The sequence below is a fragment of the Penicillium longicatenatum genome, assembly GCF_028827895.1.
Source record: "Penicillium longicatenatum strain IBT 33135 chromosome Unknown contig_7_segment0_segment0, whole genome shotgun sequence".
NCBI classification, from domain to species: domain Eukaryota; kingdom Fungi; phylum Ascomycota; class Eurotiomycetes; order Eurotiales; family Aspergillaceae; genus Penicillium; species Penicillium longicatenatum.
In genome coordinates, this window is record NW_026643124.1 from 4512381 (window position 1) to 4534068 (window position 21688).

The 21688-nt window shown below is 50.4% G+C and overlaps 5 protein-coding genes across 5 annotated transcripts; 2 read left to right on the top strand and 3 right to left on the bottom strand.

Moving 5' to 3' along the window:
• Positions 1 to 2686: 2686 nt before the first annotated feature.
• On the top strand, positions 2687 to 6482 carry N7484_011948 (uncharacterized protein; the record flags this gene model as incomplete). The annotated part of the gene is made up of 5 exons (XM_057122335.1): positions 2687 to 5603; positions 5657 to 5854; positions 5907 to 5958; positions 6011 to 6357; positions 6409 to 6482. The coding sequence occupies 5 exons, from the start codon at positions 2687 to 2689 to the stop codon at positions 6480 to 6482; spliced, it is 3588 nt and encodes a 1195-aa protein (XP_056968089.1).
• Positions 6483 to 6711: 229 nt separating this feature from the next.
• N7484_011949 (cystathionine gamma-synthase) lies at positions 6712 to 7943 on the top strand (the record flags this gene model as incomplete). The annotated part of the gene is made up of 2 exons (XM_057122336.1): positions 6712 to 6864; positions 6915 to 7943. 2 exons carry the CDS (start codon positions 6712 to 6714, stop codon positions 7941 to 7943), a joined length of 1182 nt encoding a protein of 393 aa, XP_056968090.1.
• Positions 7944 to 8522: 579 nt separating this feature from the next.
• N7484_011950 (non-ribosomal peptide synthetase) lies at positions 8523 to 13476 on the bottom strand (the record flags this gene model as incomplete). The annotated part of the gene is made up of 3 exons (XM_057122337.1): positions 8523 to 12528; positions 12576 to 13388; positions 13454 to 13476. 3 exons carry the CDS (start codon positions 13474 to 13476, stop codon positions 8523 to 8525), a joined length of 4842 nt encoding a protein of 1613 aa, XP_056968091.1.
• Positions 13477 to 17683: 4207 nt separating this feature from the next.
• N7484_011951 (MFS transporter) lies at positions 17684 to 19570 on the bottom strand (the record flags this gene model as incomplete). Its single annotated transcript, XM_057122338.1, has 3 exons — positions 17684 to 18691; positions 18746 to 19272; positions 19432 to 19570. 3 exons carry the CDS (start codon positions 19568 to 19570, stop codon positions 17684 to 17686), a joined length of 1674 nt encoding a protein of 557 aa, XP_056968092.1.
• Positions 19571 to 20205: 635 nt separating this feature from the next.
• On the bottom strand, positions 20206 to 21499 carry N7484_011952 (Clavaminate synthase-like protein; the record flags this gene model as incomplete). The annotated part of the gene is made up of 2 exons (XM_057122339.1): positions 20206 to 21195; positions 21248 to 21499. 2 exons carry the CDS (start codon positions 21497 to 21499, stop codon positions 20206 to 20208), a joined length of 1242 nt encoding a protein of 413 aa, XP_056968093.1.
• Between the last annotated feature and the right edge of the window lie 189 nt (positions 21500 to 21688).

Genomic DNA, 21688 nt, shown 5'->3' on the forward strand with positions numbered 1-21688 from the left:
ACAGTAGTCTGGTGCACCAATGGCATCAGCAATGTAGCGGTTTGCCTCGCTGATAGGTAGACGGACAGCCACACCGGTCCCTGCAGGTTATCCGGCAATAGTCGGCACGGGCACCCCGGGACAGAGAGCAATGGAGCAATGAATCAATTGATCAAAACATCCATGCTCACGCACAAGTAAGCATCAACCTTAAACCCTATAGATCTATCTCAAACCCAAGGCTCGGAGCAATACCAGGTTAGCCTTAGTTAATGTCTCACTTCGATTCGGTCTATCAACCCCGGCAGATGCGGGCCATTGTGTCTATGCAAACTCCGCTTCGTCCGATCCACCGGGCCAGGATTACACATTGATCAAGGACCAAGGGATCATATCTCATGCAGATGCGAACCATAGTGCAGCTGTTGAGCCTGCTGACCGTTATGCTGACCGACGTCTCGATACCAGAAGCGTGACAGTCCCCACGACGTTATATTGGATATGAGAGGGTCATAAGGAAATCTTCGGAATTTCGGCCAATGGCAAATCAAAAAGCTTTCCCTGTGTATGATACCTTGGAAGAAAAACATGGTCAAGAACTAACCTGCTGGTACCTAGAGCGAATCTTCTCCAGCCATCGTCCTTGTTCGCGCATTACACAACCAACCAAGTGCAGCCCACATGTATTTGAAGGTTCCGTCTGAAGCCCCTGGGCAGCGATCGGAATTTCTATGGACCTTCGGTCCAAAGTTTTGAAATTTGGTTGCGTTCAGCCTAGATGCTTTCCTGCGTTTGGCTCTTTGACCTCGGGATTAAGTTGATTGGATTGAGGGATAAGGTTTCCTGGTTCATCGACAATGGAAGGTCTGAGAGGATCTGCGGTGCTATATACTGTAATCCCATGTGGACATGCAGGGATTACCGCCTCGGGCCGACGATAGTACCAAATGGACGGAAGCTAATTTTTAATGAGGTTTTCGATACAAAAGCATTGGGAGGGAACGGAATTTGCATTAATCCCAGAGTTGAATAGGGAGAAATAATGCAGGTGATCTCCAACGAGCAAAGATCAGAATGCCTCGAACCTTGGAAGTTCAGGGAATTGGTCCCTGGCCAATTCCTCTGCCGATCTTCTCCACCGCAAATAACACAGCCGCCGTCGATGAACACCAGATCAGTAGACGATCTCCAGATATGCAGGATGGGAACTCCGTATTAATTGTCGCTAAAATCGACATACGAAACCTGATATCAAGGACATTGCAATCCCAAATGCTCGTTCGGACTTCTGTAGCTCCACTAAATGCGCGATGCAGATTGCTGTGGGACTGGGTGGACTTGACTCGGTAGAAAATATGTACTGAATGCACATAGCATGGCGCTCCGAGGGCATTGGTATAATTAGAACTCCTGGAAACCTTGCAAGTACGCACAACATCGCTAAGCACTTGGTCCACTTGGAGAATGGAGCGGTGACTGCCGCCCCACTGACAGCGACCTTTATTTAAGTATAAATAAAATCCAAGCCCCTAGCAAGCGCATCAGGGATCGCAATGCCCATTCTTGAAACCCCTGCATATGATGCCGGGACGACGAAAGGGGAAAGCCGGAAAGGAGAGGAGCATCTGACCAACTGCCAAATTGGACAGTGGCTGCATGATATATTCTGATCCCGGAAGTCATATCATACATGGCGAGATGTCTTCCGAGGTCGTTTGAGCTTGATTCCCAAGGTTGATCATTACGCATCACGCAAACGGACCTCGATATTCGGTGATTTGATGGGATCTACGTGTCCAAATCTCGATTCTCTGTAGCGAAAGAAATCCTTTTGAGACCGATAACTCGTCAGCGGGACCCGCCGCCCCTCCGTCGTGGCCCAACCGGGCTTAGGTGGGTTTCACGATGAGACCCGGGTTGAATGATGGATGTGATTGGCTCAAGGGAGCGCGGGAGATAGTTCACGGCGGGGGCATCATTAAGGATTGGGCCTCCTGTTCTTTCAGGCGTCTTAGTGCGACGAGGCTGAAGCGGCCTCGTGCTGGACAAACGTATACATCAAAGCTATATATACACCTGGCGAAGAGACAAAGATGCCAGACTAGCAAATGACGGCCACAATAGCTCCACAGCGGCAATGCTGGTCCTTGCGGAGTAGACTGTTCTACGTATAGAACACTAAGATTAATTCTAATTTCTTCTCATTTGTATCCACTGGGAACATTCATTTGAACCCCAGATATTCTGTCCTTTTTTTTCCCACCTGGCCGGTCCAGTTTTATTGTCAATTCATCTAGTCATTTGAGGATAACTTCCAAGGTTGAAGAAACAAACCCCCCATTAACTGTACTTTTTCCCCTGTGGAATAAAATCCCAACGACGATCTTTACTCCACTCTTCAGTCTTCTCCAGACTAACGAGAACCAGCTATCTTGGTCCTAGGCATGCACGGGCGCTACGATTAACACCCCTCCTTCGCTCCTTGCCTTTTCTCTCTTTACCATATCCCACCTTCCATACTCTTCTCCACCCGTCGCAACTCGACCTTATCAGGGATCCAACATTGACAATCCCCTGTCGATCATTTCGTTCTCCCTGGGGAGAGGGGGCAAATTGACCTTTCCGAGGACTGGTTTCCTTGTCACGTTAATTATTTGAGACTTGATTGAGAAACCTGCGATGCGCACGAGCCATACTCTGTATCGACATGCCTGCTGATGACCCGTTTGCTTTCCTGCCTGCCGAGCAGCCCAAGCCTGTGAAGAAGACCTCCCTTTGGAGAGAGAAGCTGTTCTCCAAGGATAAGAACAAGGGCGCTGTGGCAGACAGACAAATCGAAGACTTCCTTGCCTCCAACCGCCCCCGAGCCGAGTCTCCTATCGCGACCAAGGCAGATCCTAGTCAACCCCCGCCCACCGTATCCACTCATCGAATTCCCTCCTCACACGATGTCTCCAATGCACCACCACCGCAACCACCTTCCGCGACCGAGAGCTATGTCGCCTTCAGTCCGATAGCAGAGGCTCAACATCAATACTCCCAGAAACCCCAGCAATCCCAGCCCCACCTACCTCAGCAATCCCAGCTACCCCAGCAGCCTCAACCCCTGCAACTCTCCCGGACCAAAACCCGACGAAAGAACAAGGGACTGCGTGTGGGCTTCTCCGATCGAGCGCCTGAAGTGATTGGGGAGGGAGGAGATGAATCGGAGGCACCTACGATCGAGATCTCCTGGTCCAGACAACGTGCTCGTGACCGACAGGCGACACAAGTCAAGCGCGCGCCGTCGCGCTCTCCAAATCCGTCGAGAGACGTGCCAAGTCTGCGGGTGAACACATCGCTGGGCGATGGGGATGAAGCAAACCTCCCACAAGACCTACAGAGTGGGACATCGCCGAGTCGAAGACCCCTAGTCGAAAACTCCAGCGACACAGACCTCTTAAATACCCTACACATAACTAAGCCTGGGTCCCGGCTATCTTTCCGAGGGTCTTCCGACTCGCATTCGTTTGCGGAGCGAGTGCGGAATCAGATGCAGGTGGAGGAAGCCCGAGCTTTGCATAATCGGTACGACGATGGTTCATCCCCGGTGGATGACGACGAGTACGAGAATGATGATCTATCAAGTCCCGTTCAACCTTCACACAGTCCCCACAGTCGCAGTCCCCATAGCACCCACGAGTCAGAGTCACTCTATGAGACCCCTGTCTCGTACACATCTAACGCCCCCTCGGTCAAATCGATCGTCCACTCTATTCGACATCCCCCTAGCCCGGCAGTCAGTCGAACTGCTACCAATCTCAGTCCAGTCGACCCGCGACTACCCTCTCAGTTAACGCCAGGAAGCCCAGGAACGGTCGTGCCGACACCACCAAAGTTCGCTCAGGCTGCCCCAGCGGCCCCTCCGCAGGCCCTTGCCCACGAAACTTCAACGAGAAACCAGCTTGGTGCAAGTGAGACGACTCGCGAACCATCGCGAAGCCCCCAACCACCCAAATTCTCGCTGCGGAATGTGGCTGCTCAAGTCGGCGACACTGCATTTGCAGATTTTAAAGGCTACGCAGCCCGGTACGACAGTCTCCTTCAACTTGCTGCAGAGAGCGTCAAGCCGCTTATGGAGACATCCCTGGCGGAATGGATCCGGGCCGCGATCTGGTGGTTTTTGAGAGGAAAGACCCGATTGGAGACCTATGCGCGCACTCGGGCCAATTGCCCCCCTAGCTACGCCAAACAAGCCGTCGTAGACCTTGGGAAGGCGCTCTGGATTAACGAAAATGTTGTACCAGCTCACCCCGAGCTCTCTAGGTATGGCCAGCAGATGGGAATTGACGCGCTTTTGGCAGTTGCAAACACAACGGGCGATAAGGAGATGGTGGATCTCCTCAGCCTGCATCAGACCATCCTCAACCATTTGCGGTCGCTGTCGATGTCGATCAAGCGCAATAACATCATTGCCCTCATCGATGAAGATGATGCCTCTCCTAACCATTTGGATACCAGTGTCTGGTTACGCTATCCGTTCTTTGCACCAGATGTGTCGGCGGTGCTATCGGGATCGGCCACGAGATCTATGTTGGCCGATAAACCAGGAAAGACACCGAGTATGGCCTACATGATGTCCCTTGGTGACACCGCCCGCTATTTCAGCTATGGCAGCATGTTCGTTCAGGCCTCTGTGAGCTCCAGCGAGGATGACAGTCAGCAGTACGCCATGCCATGTTGCCTTGCCATTATTCGAGAAAGATCAGATTGGTACGTGTTCGCAGCGATCACGAGTCAAAGCCAACTTGTCAATATTATGATCCAATCCGATCGCAAGCAGGGCCCTACTTGGGATGATGTGGAATGGCAAGCCCGTAGTTACTCTATGCGAGTTAAGCTTCCTCGTGGATTTGAATTGGATGTGATGTTCAAAGAGGAAGATTTCAAAACCCTCTGGAACATTGTCAAGTACACCCAGAAATCGGAGGCGAGTCTTGCCCCGGAGGCGGGCGAAACCGTTGTGTATGAAAATACAGTGAAGATGTTCCAATACATGGACCCTGGGACTACCAAGGCTTTCCCACCTGAGCCGTTGGAGCGTTGTCGAATTCGCTTATTCGAGCGATCGGTCACAATCAAGGAAGGCACTGGAACGCGCAATGCACACCGTGGATTCCGCTTGACCGTTTTGACTAGCCCCAAGGTGAAAACTCTCAGTCATGTGAAGCATATTCTAGCCCATGGCACACCCGTGGTGTTCGGCCTTCTGAGGGGAGAAGATGGGTCCCCTGCACTTGTTCTCAAGGTCACGGAAGACGGCCGCACAAGATCCATGCTTTTGACATTCCACGAGGTCGAAGAACGCACCAAAATGCATGCCGTGCTATTAGGCATGATCCCGCGCGAATTAGAGTCTAAGAGTCGCGAAATTCCTCTCCGATCATATGCCATTGAGGAACCGGCCGACCAAGCAAGCGGTCGGTCAGCTGTCACCCATCTACAATTCCCAGCTGGAAATGTCTTTGTTATTGATCAGACACACTCGTACGTGGATCATGGCTATGGCGCAACAATTCTGTCGGAGAATCTGCGAGCCTTTATCGCTACCGAATGGGGATCGGTTACAGATCGCATCAATCTAGGTAAGCGTCACTGTCAAATGGATGCGCGGACCGTATGCTGATTTACCACCTAGGACCCGGAGAGCTCAAGATTGGCCTGGATGTCAATCGAAAGACTGGAATGAGCTTGTTCCGACCAGCCCAGCAGGATCTGACGGTTTCGCTGGCTGACAACCTCATCAAGCCAGAGCTGCCGGGGCAAGTAGCAGGCTTCCTTGATAAGGTCACCACTACGCCAATGGTCCGTCGATTAGAATTTGCTTCTATGAACGGTATGTTATTTGTCTTGTGGTCCTTACATCCTGATTGCTCACATTTTGTTAGATCTCCATTCCTTCGAAGAAGCGGTCACTGGGTTCCGTGTCATGTATGACGGGTAAGTTGAATCTCGATCCTATTCATCATCTGAACCGCGCTTACAGTATTAGTAATGCTTCGTGTTTCGCCATCTCTCGCCGTCGCAGCGTTGTCCCGATCTATAAGAAATGGGAGGCCAATCTCGCACGAATCCAGATTGTGAAACAGGAGAAAATCGTTCAGCTGATTGCTTTCTTCTCGGAATTCCAGCATGGTACTTGCATGAATTTCATCCTTAAGGGCACTGACCATATCGAGTCCTTTGGCCGATCTGGCAAGTTCGGAATTCGCATTGTGGATGCCAAATTCGCACTTCCAAAGAAGGACGATGATCCAGCCTCCCACTTCGTTTGTCTAGACATGCCCGAGTATCCGATCGAACATGACGACCTCACTATTACGTTCGATTCGGAAGTTGGTACGTGGTTTCCACGGATGTTTGTGATGAGTGATGCTAACAATTACCTAGACCGCACCAACTTTAAGGTGGCTTTGCCCGGATCTGTCCGTGAACCTTCTCGCATGGGATCACTGCGAAGATGATTGCTTCTATTCCCCCATACCCTTCCTTTTAACTCATCTTTTTTTCACCTCTTCCCCGGAGTTTCTACTCCAAATTTCTTCTCCAACTTCTTGGCGTCCATCCCCACACCACGTGATGACTCACGTGTCCGCCCCTCTTTCCCCCTCCCATTCTTCGCTTGATTGTATCATAGCTCCGCGTTTTTTTTTTTTTTTTTGTGCATACAATTCCCCAGAACATAGCATAACCATGGCTCAAAACATTGGCACCTCCACGCGCTCACTGCACGCGGATGATGCGCTAAATGTTGTCACAGATGTGGCCCCTCCAATGCATCTTGCTACTACTTTCCGTTACTCCGATGATCCCGCCAAATTATTCCCAGTGGCCGATCTGAGTGATGTATGTTACTTTTGCTACAATGCCTGAGCTCAATAATGACAATTGTGTAGAGCGGACTTGCAGCCACTTCCCACATCTACTCCCGTGCCTCGGCGCCCAACCCTACTCGCTTCGAAACAATCCTCTCTGCCCTCCTCAATGGCACTGCAATTAGCTATTCTTCCGGTCTCTCTGCCCTCCATGCAGCCCTGACCTTGCTCAACCCCCGCCGTATCTCCGTCGGCGAAGGTTACCACGGCTGCCACGGCGTAATTGCCCTCTTCACCCGCCTTACAGGCCTCCAGAAGCTCCCCCTCGACTGTCCCGCTGATCAGCTAGAGGCTGGCGATGTAATTCTTCTCGAGACACCTCTCAATCCTAAAGGCACAGCCTACGATATTGCCTCCTATGCCCAAAAAGCACACTCACGCGGCGCCTACATCATTGTTGACGGCACCTTCGCTCCCCCGGGCCTACAGGATCCTTTCCTTTGGGGCGCCGACCTGGTCATGCACTCCGGCTCAAAATACTTCGGCGGCCACAGCGATGTCCTCTGCGGTGTGCTCGCAACCCAGAACGAGCAGTGGTCCAAACAACTTTTCCATGACCGCGTTTTCCTTGGCAGCGTAATGGGTAACATGGAATCATGGCTTGGCGTCCGCTCCCTCCGCACATTGGAAGTTCGCGTGCAGCGCCAAAGTGAGAATACCACGAAAATTGTCCAATGGCTTGCTACTGCCTTAAAGGCTCCTCATCCTGCTCCCGGGAGCGACGAGGCAGCTGTCCAGAGTGTACTGGGTGAAGTCTTCCATGCTAGCTTGCAGGACGGAGGTGAATGGTTGAAGAAGCAGATGCCCAATGGATTTGGTCCTGTGTTCTCCATTTGCATGAAGGAAGAAGATCTCGCTAAGACTCTTCCGTCGAAATTGCATTTCTTCCAGCATGCTACTAGTCTTGGTGGTGTGGAGTCGCTTATTGAGTGGCGCACTATGTCAGATGCGACTGTTGATCGGAAGTTGTTGAGGATTAGTATCGGACTGGAGAACTGGGAGGATTTGAGGAATGATTTGGTCAGGGCCTTTAAGGAATTGAGAGCTTGAGTCAACTACATTGAGACATAGAAACATTCACTCTATTGGTGGAACCTTAGAGCAATTAGCTTCATTTTCACTTCCTACTGGAATAATGTTCTCTTTCACGAATGATTCGTTTCAGCCCTTTAGCATTCACTCGTTTCCATCAGTCCAAAGGGGCCAAAGGGAAATAAGATCGTCTCTCGTTCAAACGACTGCACTGACTGGATCTTTCTTGAATATCGAGGCAGAGTATACTAGTGAACGGCTAACAAAGATATGTGGGGCTGGGAAAGTGATATAATAAAGCACTAGCCTTGGATCCTTCAACTATAGTATTCTTGACTGTTCATCTACTAGGTCTGAAGGCCATTTTATAACAAGCTCATGGAATCATGAATTGCAACTAATCCTGAAGATTAACCGGAAGCTTCGAGATCTAGCTAATCTATACGAAAACTCTATACCAAAACCAGGAAGATCTAATTCCTCCAAAAAACCGAAAAAACCCACAAGGCAAGAAAAGCCCGAAATTTTATACGTTACATCCGAACATGAACCTTGCATTCCAAGGTCAAAAGATAACAACAAAAAGAAATCTAACATTCAAACACGTGTGCCCTCGAAGGGTCCAGCAGGCCAGCCCTGCAAAGTGTTTCCATCCTCGACGTGGTCTCCAGAGAGAACCAAAGTGTGTTCCAAAAGACAAGCATCCTGGCCCATCGAAGCACCAGACATCAAGCGCGAACCAGCGCGCAAGATACTTCGATCTCCAACATTCAAGTGATGCAACTCGAATTCACCACGAGAGTTCAAGTGGCAAACTAGACTGGCATCGTCAACGGCGACGCGGTCACCGAGAGTAAGAAGATCAGGCTCAGTGAAGAAGATGTTCGGCGTGCCGTTTGCGTGGATAGCACAGTCTTTTCCGATTCTCGCACCGAGCAGACGGTAATACCAGACTACCCAGGCAGTTCCACTCAGCAATGGTAGAAGACCCAGTTTGCCGTAACAGTCCTTGATCAATGTCTCGCAGGAGAGGAGGAATTGCCAGCGTTGGTTGTAGCTGCTCTTGTCCCAGTGGAAGCTTCCTTCCTGGCGACGGCCCATAACCATCCATTTGATCCAGATGACGAGACCGAGGGCTATGAAAACTTGCACGGTACTGATACCCGCCAGGACTGCGGCGAGGATACCGTAATTGACAAATGGGCGCCATGGGCCAGGCTGGAGGGCTCCGGAGGTGCCATAAGTCAGAGCACCACGCAGAGCGAAGAGGGAAAGTGGGATGGAGATGATCCAGAAGACAGTTGTGAAGACGACGGCGATGACAGAGTAGACCATAATTTGCCAGATGCGGAGAACGTAGTAGTTCGATTCGTGGCGGTAGAACGCGCGACCGAAGGGCTTGCAGGTATCCGTCTCGACCTCAGTGAGCTGATTCTTATAACCAAGACTGCTCTGCTTCTCGCTGAACGACTTCTCGCCACCTGTGCGCTTTTCATCATCGCTGTCGCCGTTCGTGCTGCTGTCACTGCTGTTAACCACGGTGGGGGCATTCGACATTGGTGGTGTGCTAGTTGGGAATTGCACGGCGTTGCCTCCTTTGCTACCAGTCCAGATGGTGTTCGAAGGGAAGTCGCCATTGCGGCGGAGCAAAGCACCAGAACCGATCATGGCTTCGCGACCGATAGTGGTACCGGGCAGAGCGACGACACGGTCGCCGACCATGGTGCCATCACCGATTGTGACACGATCACGACCGTATCCATCGGATGTGACGATCGTCGAGCGGGATCCAAAGACAACATCGTTTCCAACCTCGACGAGGTCGAAGTCGGGAACAGCGGGCCCAACACTGGGCCAGTAGACACGCTTTCCGACCTTACCACCCAGGGCGCGGACGGCAATCGAGACAGCCTCGTAGTGACGACCAACAAGACGGGTGAGCTCATGAATATCACCGGCAGGCAGGATCTGAGATAGCACAGCACTCCGAACCTTCTGGCGCTCGGTCTGCTTTGAGGCAGGACCAGGCTTGGGTTTACCGCAGAGAAGATCGAGGAGGCACTTGATAAGCAAGACGGCGGCGAATTGCACAATCGGACTGCCGATAGCACGGCAGATCTTTGCGGTGATGTGGTATCCAATTCGCTGGCCGTTGGTGAACCATTCCAGGGTACCCAGGAACATGTCAGGCGAGGTTGCAGGGTAGGAGTACACCATAGGCACGAGACCACCCATCCAGGTAAGGCGAGAAGCAACCCAGACAAGAATCTTGATAGGCTCGATGAGGATAATGGACCAAATCCAATGGGGCTGAGGAATGCGAGAGGAAAGTAAGTCACGGTTGGACTCATCAGCATCCTGGAGCTCCCAGCTGGACGAGTTGGGACCAATGCAAGTGTTCTCGGGGACAACGGCACCTGGGGCGAGGATGGATTTGGTACCCACGGATGAGTCCTTGCCTATAGAGATGCGCTTGAGGAGCATGGAGGTATTGCGTTCCACGGCGAAAGGACGGCACTGGCAAACATCCAGTATGACGTTGTCACCAATTTCAATCAGATCATATTCACCAAGCTTGACCATCGGATGAAGAGTAACGTTCTTGCCAATCTTTGCTCCGAGCAGACGGTAGAAGAGCACGCGAGACCAGTTGAAGCGAGCGAACATACCCTTACCGCAGACTTGCAATGCCTTCTGGGTTAACCACCAGCGAGTGTGGTATGGGCCCCACATGGGAAAGATGCCCTCCTTGTAGCGACCGATGACGAGCCATTTAAAGGTAAGAGCACATAGAGGGAACACGATATGTCCGGCCACCCGAGCAGACAACACGGCCAGGACGATCAGGACAACACGACCAATGAGAACGTCACTAATGGGGAAACGAGTTGAACACTCAGCCATAACATACGCGAAGACCAACCACTGGAAGGCACGTTTCATGGGAGCAAACAGCATGATCGGGAACAGATGCAGAACCAGGAGAATAGGGTTAGTGCTGCTGTAGGTCTTCTCGCAACCGGGCAGCTCGACCTCTCCCACGTCACCCCTGGCAGCCTTGATCTCAACTGCTTCCGTGATTTTGTCCTCGACCTCACCGACAGTGCTGTGGTGGAAGAGAATGTCACCAGGAAGGAAAATACTGAATTCACGACGGAGCTGCGAAACCAGACGGCCGGCACTAAGACTATCACCGCCAGCAGCGAAAAAGTCGGTCGCCGCAGAAACATCATCTGCCTCACAAGACAAAGCCGCGGCGAAAATCTCACGGATACGGCGCTGAATAGGCGTCAAATCACCATCCGAGTAACGGGCACGAATCGCCTCTTCAATGGCAGCCTGGTCTGGATTACCGAAGGCATCGATAGGCATAGGGCCCTCGAGGGAAGTGATACGGCTGGGAATGAGGTAGCCATCGAGGTCGCTACGAAGGTCTTCGGGTGTGATGGGCTCATCATCCGAGCTCTTGCCGAATAACACAGCCTGTGCGAACCCGTCGCGTGGGTGTGTGTGGATGTGCAAGTCCAGGGTGCTAGCTTTTTTGGAGAGAACCGATCGGATGGCGCTCTCGTCAACAACGCATTGCTTCTTGCTGATGGGTGTACTGAGTGGGGTGCCGTTGGGCGGACAGACAGCCTCAAAGTGTCGGTCGGCCAGAGGAGTGGTCGGGGTGAGAGTCTCCAGACCTAATCGCTCTGCAAGCTTGATACGCTGGATCTTATTATTTGATTTGGGGACACGATCCATGTATGTGATCAAAGCGGGCCACTTGGGTTGGTGGATGATGGGGTGCAGAGCCTCATGCAGCATGCGAAGATCCGGGCGAGGGACGCCGGGGGGACAGGTGATGACCGCACCGACGACTTCTTGGAGCACCTCATCAGGGACGGAAAAGGCCAATGTCTCAGAGACACGACCATACAGTGGAGAGTTGGGATCCCTCGCCGCGGCTAGCACGGCGTCTTCCACTTCGACGGGAGAGATAATTTCACCACCACGGTTGATGACTTCCTTGCTGCGACCGGTGATGTACAGGTAGTTGTCATCGTCGAGATAACCCAGGTCACCAGTGTCAAACCAGCCAGCCCCATCGAATGCGCTGGTATCAATCTTGCCTTCCGGGGTCAGGTATCCCTCGAAGGCGGGTGAACCACGAATGCAGATGTGTCCAAGCATTCCAGTGCGCGCGACAGGAGTTCCATCGTTCATGATTGCAACTTCGGGACCAACAATCCGTCCTGATGTGCCATGACGATCAAGAGTATAGTCCTTAGGAGGCGCAGCAATGGGCATGCACTCAGTCATACCATAACTGGGTAGGATAACACTGTGGAAAGTATCATGAAGCTGAGCGGCAAGAGTCGGTGGGAGACCAGCACCGGCATTGCAGATGAACTTGATGACACTTTGCTTGACAGCCTCAGGGCGGTGCTTGGCTTCACCGAGGATCATCTGGTGCATTGTGGGCGTGGCATAGTACCAAGTCGGAGTCATGTAAGGACTTTCGACGGCATCCCAGAACATGCTGGGGTCGAAGGAGGGGCAGCAGATCGTGGCGCCGCCAGCGAGAAGAGGAGAGAAGATACTCCGAATGATACCGCCGCTGTTGCTGTTAGTATTTCTTTATGTGACATTTGGGATGCAACATACACATGGTTAAGTGGCATCATGTTAAGACATGTGTCCGTTTCAGACAGTTCGACCGATTCAATCGTGGCCATCGTACCGGCGATGAGGTTATAAATTGTGATAGGAACCAGCTTCTTGTTACCGCTGGTACCACTGGTGAAAAGAATAATCGCGATATCATCGCCGGCGTTGGCGGGGATGTCTGATGCACCAGAAGCATGTTGCTCAGAGACGACACGGAAAGTCAGATCCTCCAGTGGTTCGACGCCAAATATAGGTCGACTCCCATTGTCCAGTTGCAGCTTGCCAATATCAGAATCCAAGGCGACAACAGCATCAGCTTGACACTGTTCAATGTCCATGTGGAGCTGCTCTGGTACTGTATTCGATGCCATGGGTACAATCGTATACCTGTTTGTGAAAGCAAGGACCGCAATGGCCATCAGAGGGCCATTGGGCAGGATGACAGCGATGCGAGGCTTGCCATGCCTGGAAAGACCAATGGGCAACTGAAAGTTGTGCACAAACCGTTGGATGGCACCATGGGTAAGATTCCTCCCAGTGGTAGCATCTATGAAACCAGCACGGCTGTCTGTTCCAATCAACGATGCCACATCGGGGATGACAGCTTTGGCCTGAGCCCGGAGGCTGGCAATGAACTCGTCATTGTTGGCTTTCAATGCTTCAGGAAGGGATTGGTATATATCCTTAAAGCAAGGAAGAAGTTGTTTAGCAGGCCATGGACCATTGTGAGAGGAGAGGAGGGAGGATAGGTGTTGGGCGGAGTCTGGATGAGAAGCCTCATTCCGAAGACGTAGAAGTTGTCCTATAAGGCTATGCAAAAGTCAGTATGAGTTAAGAGACGCCAACAGAACATGGACGAAACAACCAAGACATACAATGATTCTGGCGATGCCGCCATCTTGAATCGAGAGTATTGGAAAGATCTATTGATCAAGACTCGATCCGCTTCTACAGAACCACAGAGTCTCACATCAAAAGGGGGCCTGCCCTTGGCATCTTATATGGCTACTCCAACCTGAGCTTCTACCAGACCCTGATACAGTTGTTATCCACTCGATAAACAGAATATACCCCAATACAGTAAGAAATTACAAAGTTACATCACAGGCCCCATTGCGATTGCGCAATGGCGGCACACTGGGTCAAGACCCCTCCCCGTGCTGGGCTCGGCAAAGCTTTGCATATGGCTGAGCCAGATGAGCTTGGGACGGCCCAGCTGAAGAGAAGATTTGTTTCGTCGTCTATCGATCCGCAATGGTGATTGTTCAGCCATTCAGAACCTTGGTAGAGCTCATCGGGCGAAGCCAGCGCGCGCCACAGGGCATAATGCGATCCTTGTTTCCCGGGAATACTACCCTGATCTTGTGGATATGTCCCTTTTAACCTGATACAGGGATTTCAGAGAGACGATCATCCATGAAAAAGATAAGGGCCTGACCAGATTAACTTTCTACATGCTGTCAATCAAATCATATATTGCGATGATTAGCTGCACGTTCTTATCACATTTATACATATCCATTGTGCACTCACCAATTGATAATACATTACATTATCGTGAGAAAACTACAGATAATTGATCATGTATCTCATCAATTCTTCGGGTCTCAATTGTCTACCCGATGAAGCGTTCTTCCGTCAAGAGAAGATCTGCATAGTCGACAACCTAGGGTTAGCCTGGACCCACACCGCAGATCACCTGGGCAGGCTGCAACGGGCGGATCCTTGGCGTCGCACTAGCGACTCTTGGCATCCGGCCAACCCTTTTCGGGGCCTGAATAAATTCCTATCATGCTAATCCCGAGTATAATTAACGGGCGGCTGAAGTTTCCGGCAATTTTTCGGAGCCCATCCTTTTAGGATAGGAGATATTCTTCAGGGGAATCAAAGGAGCAAAGACGACCATTCCGCTATATCTCGTACCCTCGTACCCTCGTATGTTTCCTCGTATAAACCGATATCGGAGTCCGAACATCCGCTCGGACGGCCACGGAACAGCATGTCGTGACTTTTAACAATGAATGGCCGACCAGGAACCAGGTACCAAGCGGAATTCAACGAGGACCCGCGGGGTGCTGTCAATCCGATCATTAAGTTTGGAGAAGGACCGCTGTGTCTCAGCCTTCGGTATCGGCCTCGTACAGAGTAAGTGCTCGGGACGATCCTTCTCATGAACGCCGGTGCATCGCCTCGTGCCAGATCCACCTTGCCACATTATTGAGTCTGGGCAGTCCCTTCCAACTTTACATAGGGCTGGGCAGGAGTCTCGCCCATTGGTTTCGAATTCCAGGGACCTGTCTCCAAATCTCAAAATTCAGTCTTCGATGAAAATTCTTCGAACCTTCGGATGCAACGCTTTTCTTTGTTCAGACTGGGAAATGACTTAACACGTGGTATTAAACCAAGGAAATTTCCCGCCGGTTTCTTTTTTTACTCTTCTGGCTGCCCAGCGTGAAGCCTGTACATACAGTTTCTGGGCGGAACCGCCGTCCCACTATGACACGGGTCCCATCTTGGCTCCGCCAGATTACGCAACGTTCGCTTCCAATTTCTTCCCAAGGTACCATAAAGATCTACATCGGCTACTCCAATCTGGCCTCCTTTTCTCTCGTGTTCTCAGAACAAAGTGGGTAAAATGAGGGCGATCCATCTTATCTGATCACTAGACCAAGAAAATCATTCTCAGTGGCTCGCTACCACGAAATCCTCACCCGGTCTCTCTCGGAACCGAGATCGGGCGACCGCCGGAAAAGGATAGTCGCGGGCTTATCAGTCAAGGGGGAACGCCGACGCCGACCAGACTTTCCGGCCCGCGGGAACGGCCGGAGTGGAAACGAAATCCTTTCGTCTTTTTTCTTTTTACTTTTTTCTTTTTCTCGCTAGACTCGGCTAGCGGGGATGCTTGAATTCAATAGGAGTTGGAGGCTTGGAACGTGCATGGTAGGTAAACTGTAGGTGGGGATTGTCTGCTATAGAGACATGCTCTGCACAACGAAGCTAAATCTCATTTTTCTTGTCCTCCGAGTCCCACTGGTCCCAGGGCTACAGTACCGATTCTAAAATTCATTGAACGGATTCTGTACCCGATGGGTAAAAGCCAGCCCCGTACCAATATCTTCCTGCAAGTGGAACATCCATGAATAAGCTATGAGTGGCGGGCCCGGGGGGAAAGGGGGGGGGGGAGGGGGGGGGGTTTTGGCTCCGTAACTAAGCATATCTATGTATCCTTGTCTTCCGACTTCTACCGCTCATTTAATCTTAGGTCGATTGAGAACGAGGCCGTCTTCAGTACGTGGCTGTGGGCTTCCTGAATCAATAGCTTCCATAACAGATACTCTCGGTGGGTACACCTGCTATCTCGCTCTGTATGCGGATGTCGATCTACCTCTTGCCGTCTTTGTAGTCCCACCCAATATGGTTGTTGGGACAAATCAATTCAGCTAATGCGCTGTACGTGGGTTCTAAAGTTCGTGATTATATCATACCCCTGGATTTCACATGTACCATATAGATTGTGGCAACTACGTGCTATTTGCATGCAGATATAATCCTTGGCGTATGCATCCTTCCCTATTCTTCCACTATCCCGCCACTATTAGGTTATCGATTTGTAATGGTTTCTACGCGCTTTGAGCCTATATGATCTGGATTCAATACTCTATCCGGGAATATCATCTTCGTCGAATTTTATTGTGCGTTGCAGATAGATTAAGTGTGGATCCTATGTACTTGTCATGTAAACGCAGGTCTAATACTTGTCTTCGTTTGAGTTCCATCGATCATTGATAATTTGCTCATATACTGTAGTAGGTCCAGAACAAATCGGCCGCAAGTCCACAATATCATGCATGATTTATAATAGTGGGAAGCTTGAGGAATATCACGCGTTCCAAGGTTGTTGTCGGGGCTCAGTAGCTCCAGCACAATGCATCCGAGCTATCATTCTATTGTGACTCTAAAATCCATTCGGGAAAATATTTATTCTGTAATTACAGACCAAGTTTTCCATATTGCGGCGAGCAGATCTATAACTACAATATTCACGTGGTGAGTACCAAGCGGTGTGCAATGTCAAACTCTATCTTCAATATTCGCCCACTGTGGTCGTCCCAAACTTCACGATCTATCTAACTTCAGTTTTTACTGGTACGATCATGTACCAAGATCCCGGAAACCATATTCAGCATACCTTCGATCTTTATCTCCATCTCCCGTGCATAGGGTATATGTTGGCAAAAGCATGCTCTACGTCACAAGAATGAAAAGAAAAGCTGAAGCCTACAGTACAGAGTATGAGAACGAATAAGAGGGCTTGTGATTCGGCCGTCTCCGTTTCGATGCATATGCTCCATTTAACCGCGTAAGGCTACATGCGACATGCTTCGTTCTTCAGCCCTGGGGAAGATCGCGACTCCCGGGCTCCCTTCTTAAATATGAGTTTTCTCGCCCCACATGGAGACTTTCTAGGATTGACCGACAACTGAAATGGGATTCCTTTTACCCCTACGTTCTAGAGAGTATTGTGGATGGACTAGATGTGGGTGATGTCAGCAGATTCAGCACACGTTGATGGCTACGTCACATCCCACACACCCTGGGCATTCCAAGTATCATTCTTTCATTAAGCTTGTGCAAAGATCTTGATCGACGAGCTAAAAGGTTTTGTAGATACTGTTTATAGTAGTTTGCTGGGTGGTGGATAAATCCATTAGCTGTTGTTGTAAGGCTGGAGAAGGATGGCATGGCCCCAAGAGAGCGTATTTTATCCTTTCTTCTGCTCCGCCTTCCCAACTAGACAGACTCTTTTGAGGAACGTTACTTGGAAGTTTGACAGCTAGTATCATAGGATACAAAATATAAATTCTGGTCTGGGCCTTGAAGAAAACCAGGCAACTAGTGCCCAGGCGTCTGTCATAATGAAACACATATACAATGCAGAAGATTGTTCAAAAGTTGCCCATGGGTATATATGTATAATCAGCAAACCCCTTTCACAGGCGCACCTGGGCAGTATCAACGTAAGCATGATGGCAGCCTCCCTGGAGAGCTAATCAGCCCAAATGTTCAAATGGTCTCAATGAAAGGAACCCGTATCAAAACACAGGCTACGAGGACATTGCATAAACACTTCGTTGCCGGAGTCGAGGACCATATTTCCACAAGATCAAGGGGACTGGAACACCAATGACCAGGGCCAGCAGTCCAAGCAGAGTATTGCCCCAGCCAAAGCCTATGTTCTCGTACATAGTAGGTCCAAACAAAGGAAAGGTAAAAGCGCAGAGACCTCTCACAAAAAACAATGCGCCCGATGCACTGGCGGCATATATATGAAAGGTATCAATGGAGTAGGCAGTGACACACTGGAACAAAATAGTGCAGCCACACATCAAGAAACATATCGCAATAGTGGGAATTGCCCAGTGAGCGTGAGCTTCTGCAGACCAACCATACCAGATCAGGGCTCCAGGTATGAAGGTTGAGCTGATAATCAGAAGAGGGAGCCGGAACTCCGGCTTCTTCTCTTCAGAATTCCGCTGGAGCTTTCGATATGTTCGGTCTGCACAGAACATGCCAATCATGATTCCGGAAAGATAGCCGATGCCAGGGGCGATAAAGTGAAGCGAGGCAATCGTCTTGGCCTCGTGATAGCGCCCTTCCCAAAGTGCTGGGAATGAACCGAAAATAAGATAGGTCATTCCGTAGGCAAAGGACACATAAAGGCCTAGGAGTTGAATAATGGGCTGCGTCGCAAGGAAGTAGAGAGGCCTGATAAGTGTCTTGTAGTATAGTGCCGCGATCGTAGGGTGATCTTCATCATATTGTGTTTTGAGGTTACCTGAACTTGGACCATTGGCCTTCAGCAGCTGCTTCTTTCTCCGTTGGAGTAGGACCGGGGGGTAAGATTCCTTGTAGATGAAAAAGCTTAACAGGATCAGCACGGCCGAGGCCATGGAAGTTGAATAAAAATCCCATCTCCAAGATGCCGAAGAAGTTGTGAACCCGCCAACGATGGCACCAATAGGGGTCGCTAATATGAATGCCATGTTCAATACAGCAAGTGATTGCCCGCGTTTTTCAGTGGGAAACATGTCACTTATCATACCAATCCCAACCTATATTGAATCAATTGTGGCCCGGACTATAGAATAAAATCAAAGAGTACTCACTACTGGTGTTGCGCCGCTTCCAAGGCCAGCAAGCACTCGGAAAGCAAGGAGCTGGGCTCGACTGGTCGCAAACCCACAGGCCAAGTTGAATCCCATATAGATAATATTCCCAGCCTGCATGAGAGGAACTCTCCCCCAGAGCTCACTGAATGGGGCTACCAATAAGGGACCGAAGGCAAGGGTCAGTACGTAGGAAGACATCACCATTGGTCCTTCAGATATGGGGTCCATGTTCAGCTCAGCCGAGATAACATCCAATGAAGGAACAACGATTGTCGTTGATACATTTGCTAAAGTCGTAATGACGAGAGTAAGGATTAATATTGACCATCGCCGGGAATCAGGCCAGGCATGCGGGTGCAAAAAATTGTCATCAAAGTCAACAATAATGGTCTGGGAAGATTCAAGACTTCTGGGTGACTTTTCTTGTGGCAGGGTAGTTGAACTGTCATGTAGACTGGTATTCACTGATAATGCTGGCCTTTCGTTGTCCAAGTATTTCGCCATAACGATCATCTGGCGTGGGTCTAATTTGAAATAGCGAAGGTCAAAATAGGAGGTGCTGCCAAAGCCGGCGCAATCGTTGCGGCTATAAATACACGGTGCAGAAATATAGACCTTTGAATGATTAATATAGTCATCCCTTCGGGCCCTTCCCTCACCGTGTCTCAATCACATCGTCATACGCGTGTACAGGTCCTTCTGTCTGAGTTCTGTCTCATTTGAATGACCTGAGGGTGGGTCTGGAATGCGGTCGTCATAAGAATGGGGATCATCGACGAAAATCCCCTTCCATCTTGAGATTATGCCGATCATGGAATCCATATTGCGTGTACTCACAATGATCACGGTAGGCTATGAAGCCAAGGGAATTCGCTACGTGTTGCATAGCAAGACTGGGATAAAGAGTGTCTACATGCCTCGCCAGAGCAGAGAAGGAGGGAGGAGGAGAGGGGAGAAGACAGGAGAGAAGAGAGGCAGAGACTCGATCTACATGCAGCGAGGAGGCTTTCTAAGGTCACCTGACATACTACTAGTGGGCACTGCATTCATATGCATCTTTCGCGGAAGTCTGTACCCGAACCGGGGCCATGTATGTCGTTTGTCACTGGCAATCTGAGTATACGAGCACGGAGAGGCACAAGATCACATGATTTCCGGTTTAGAAGAGGGCTACAGTCTCTTGTTCCTTTTACCCCCTCACACACCGCAATAAGATTGTTTTCTGTTTGGTTCCTCTTACCTTACCATGCGCTGGGGCTCCAGCGCCCGCGGGTCTGTTCTTCTCTTCTGGTTCTCTTTCGAGTCTCGTCTGATCCTCCACTACGTGTGATGCTGACAGCTACTGATCGGCGTAGGTGGGATCGAGGTGTCCTTGCTTAAGGATCACCATAAGGATTATCACCCAAAACAAGGGTGACTCAGTTACTTCCAAAAACTTCAAGTGTAAATTCAAAATATTATAAATAGCCTAGGCTATGTCGCCACAGTTCAATCCTTGCAGCATTGCCGTGGGACTCGGGTGCTTTGATCATCTCAGTACCACCAGGGGAACAGCCAAACCTATGTCTATGCAGCCGCGACGCGGTTGGAGTATTCAGGGAACTGCCAGTGACATCTGTGTGAGTAGTGCTGCAAGTTTCGAAAGTGAAAATGACAAAACTCACCCATTTGGTAGTGACTTCCGGAAAACTGCGCATGTACCGTTTCAAACTTCTCATGCCAATAGAATCAAACTCCTCATTGAGGAAGTCTTCCAGCATGCCGTTGTTGAGCTCATACCCGGCCTGGAGATCTTTCCCGATCCTTTCTAGTGCTTTGGTGACCTTGGGATTGGCCAGGGAGATATCATAATCGATATAAAGAGCGGCAACCATAGCGTAGCGAGATCCGGATTCAGGAGCAGGAGTGAGAACCCGATGGAAGCAAGCTTTGAGTACGCCCCGGGTGATAGACTCGCAAATTGCTCCGACAACGTAAACTACCGTGTTCGGTTTCGGTGGACAGGTAACCCACTCTCCATTTGGTGCTTGAGCCTGCAAGCACTCATGCTCGGTTGCTTGATATATTATACCACCAAAAGTCATATCCTTGTGTCCATGCAATCCGGTCAAATTTTGACCGGAATCCCCACCTTTTGGAACCTGGGGGTAATGAATCACGACACTGCGATTCTGACGAGATTCCTCGTGGAACAGGCTGTCCAGTGTGGGAAAGTCGATCCCAAATGCCTCGGCCATCAGAGCCCGGACAACCCGAGATACACCCGTGAATGCAGTCAAGAGATCCTCATGGGCACGACGAAAGTGAGGCATTCCAGATGGCCACTGGGTCTTTCCCTGGAGTGTCTGGTATACAGGATCCATCTTTCCCCCATTCCCAGGGTCGTCACCGCGCAAGATGATGCGTTCACGGTAATCGACTTTATCACCAGTGCGCTCACTAGCTAACTGTATGATTCATCAGTGACGTTCGAAGTAGTCAAAGTACTACTAAACGTACCGGGACATATCCAAGATAACTAGGGACCTTATCCAGCGTGATATTCATTTTCTCCTCGATGGGACGATCAAAGAATAACTTGGTCTCATTGGTAGCGTTCTCGAGGGTAGCTGGCTGAACTGGGATACCTGAGAGGTAGAAGACCCCCCAATCCATGCAAGCGCGACGAATGTTGTCTAGAGCCAATCTCTTTCCCTCCGGGTGGTCGAGGTTTGACAGATCAACTGTCGGCACACTAGTCAGAGCAGGCATGATGGGTGGATATCAAATTCAAGCAAATGGTCCACAGATGGTCTGGTGAACAGTCCAACATCGTCTGGCCCTTAAATAGCGTGGTAGTTAGTTCAGGGCTAGATGATCTCTTGGGGTAGAGTGACATCACCCCTATACTTGGGAGGATGGTCCGGGAGGATGGTCACTGTCAGAGTGCGTACTCAGGGA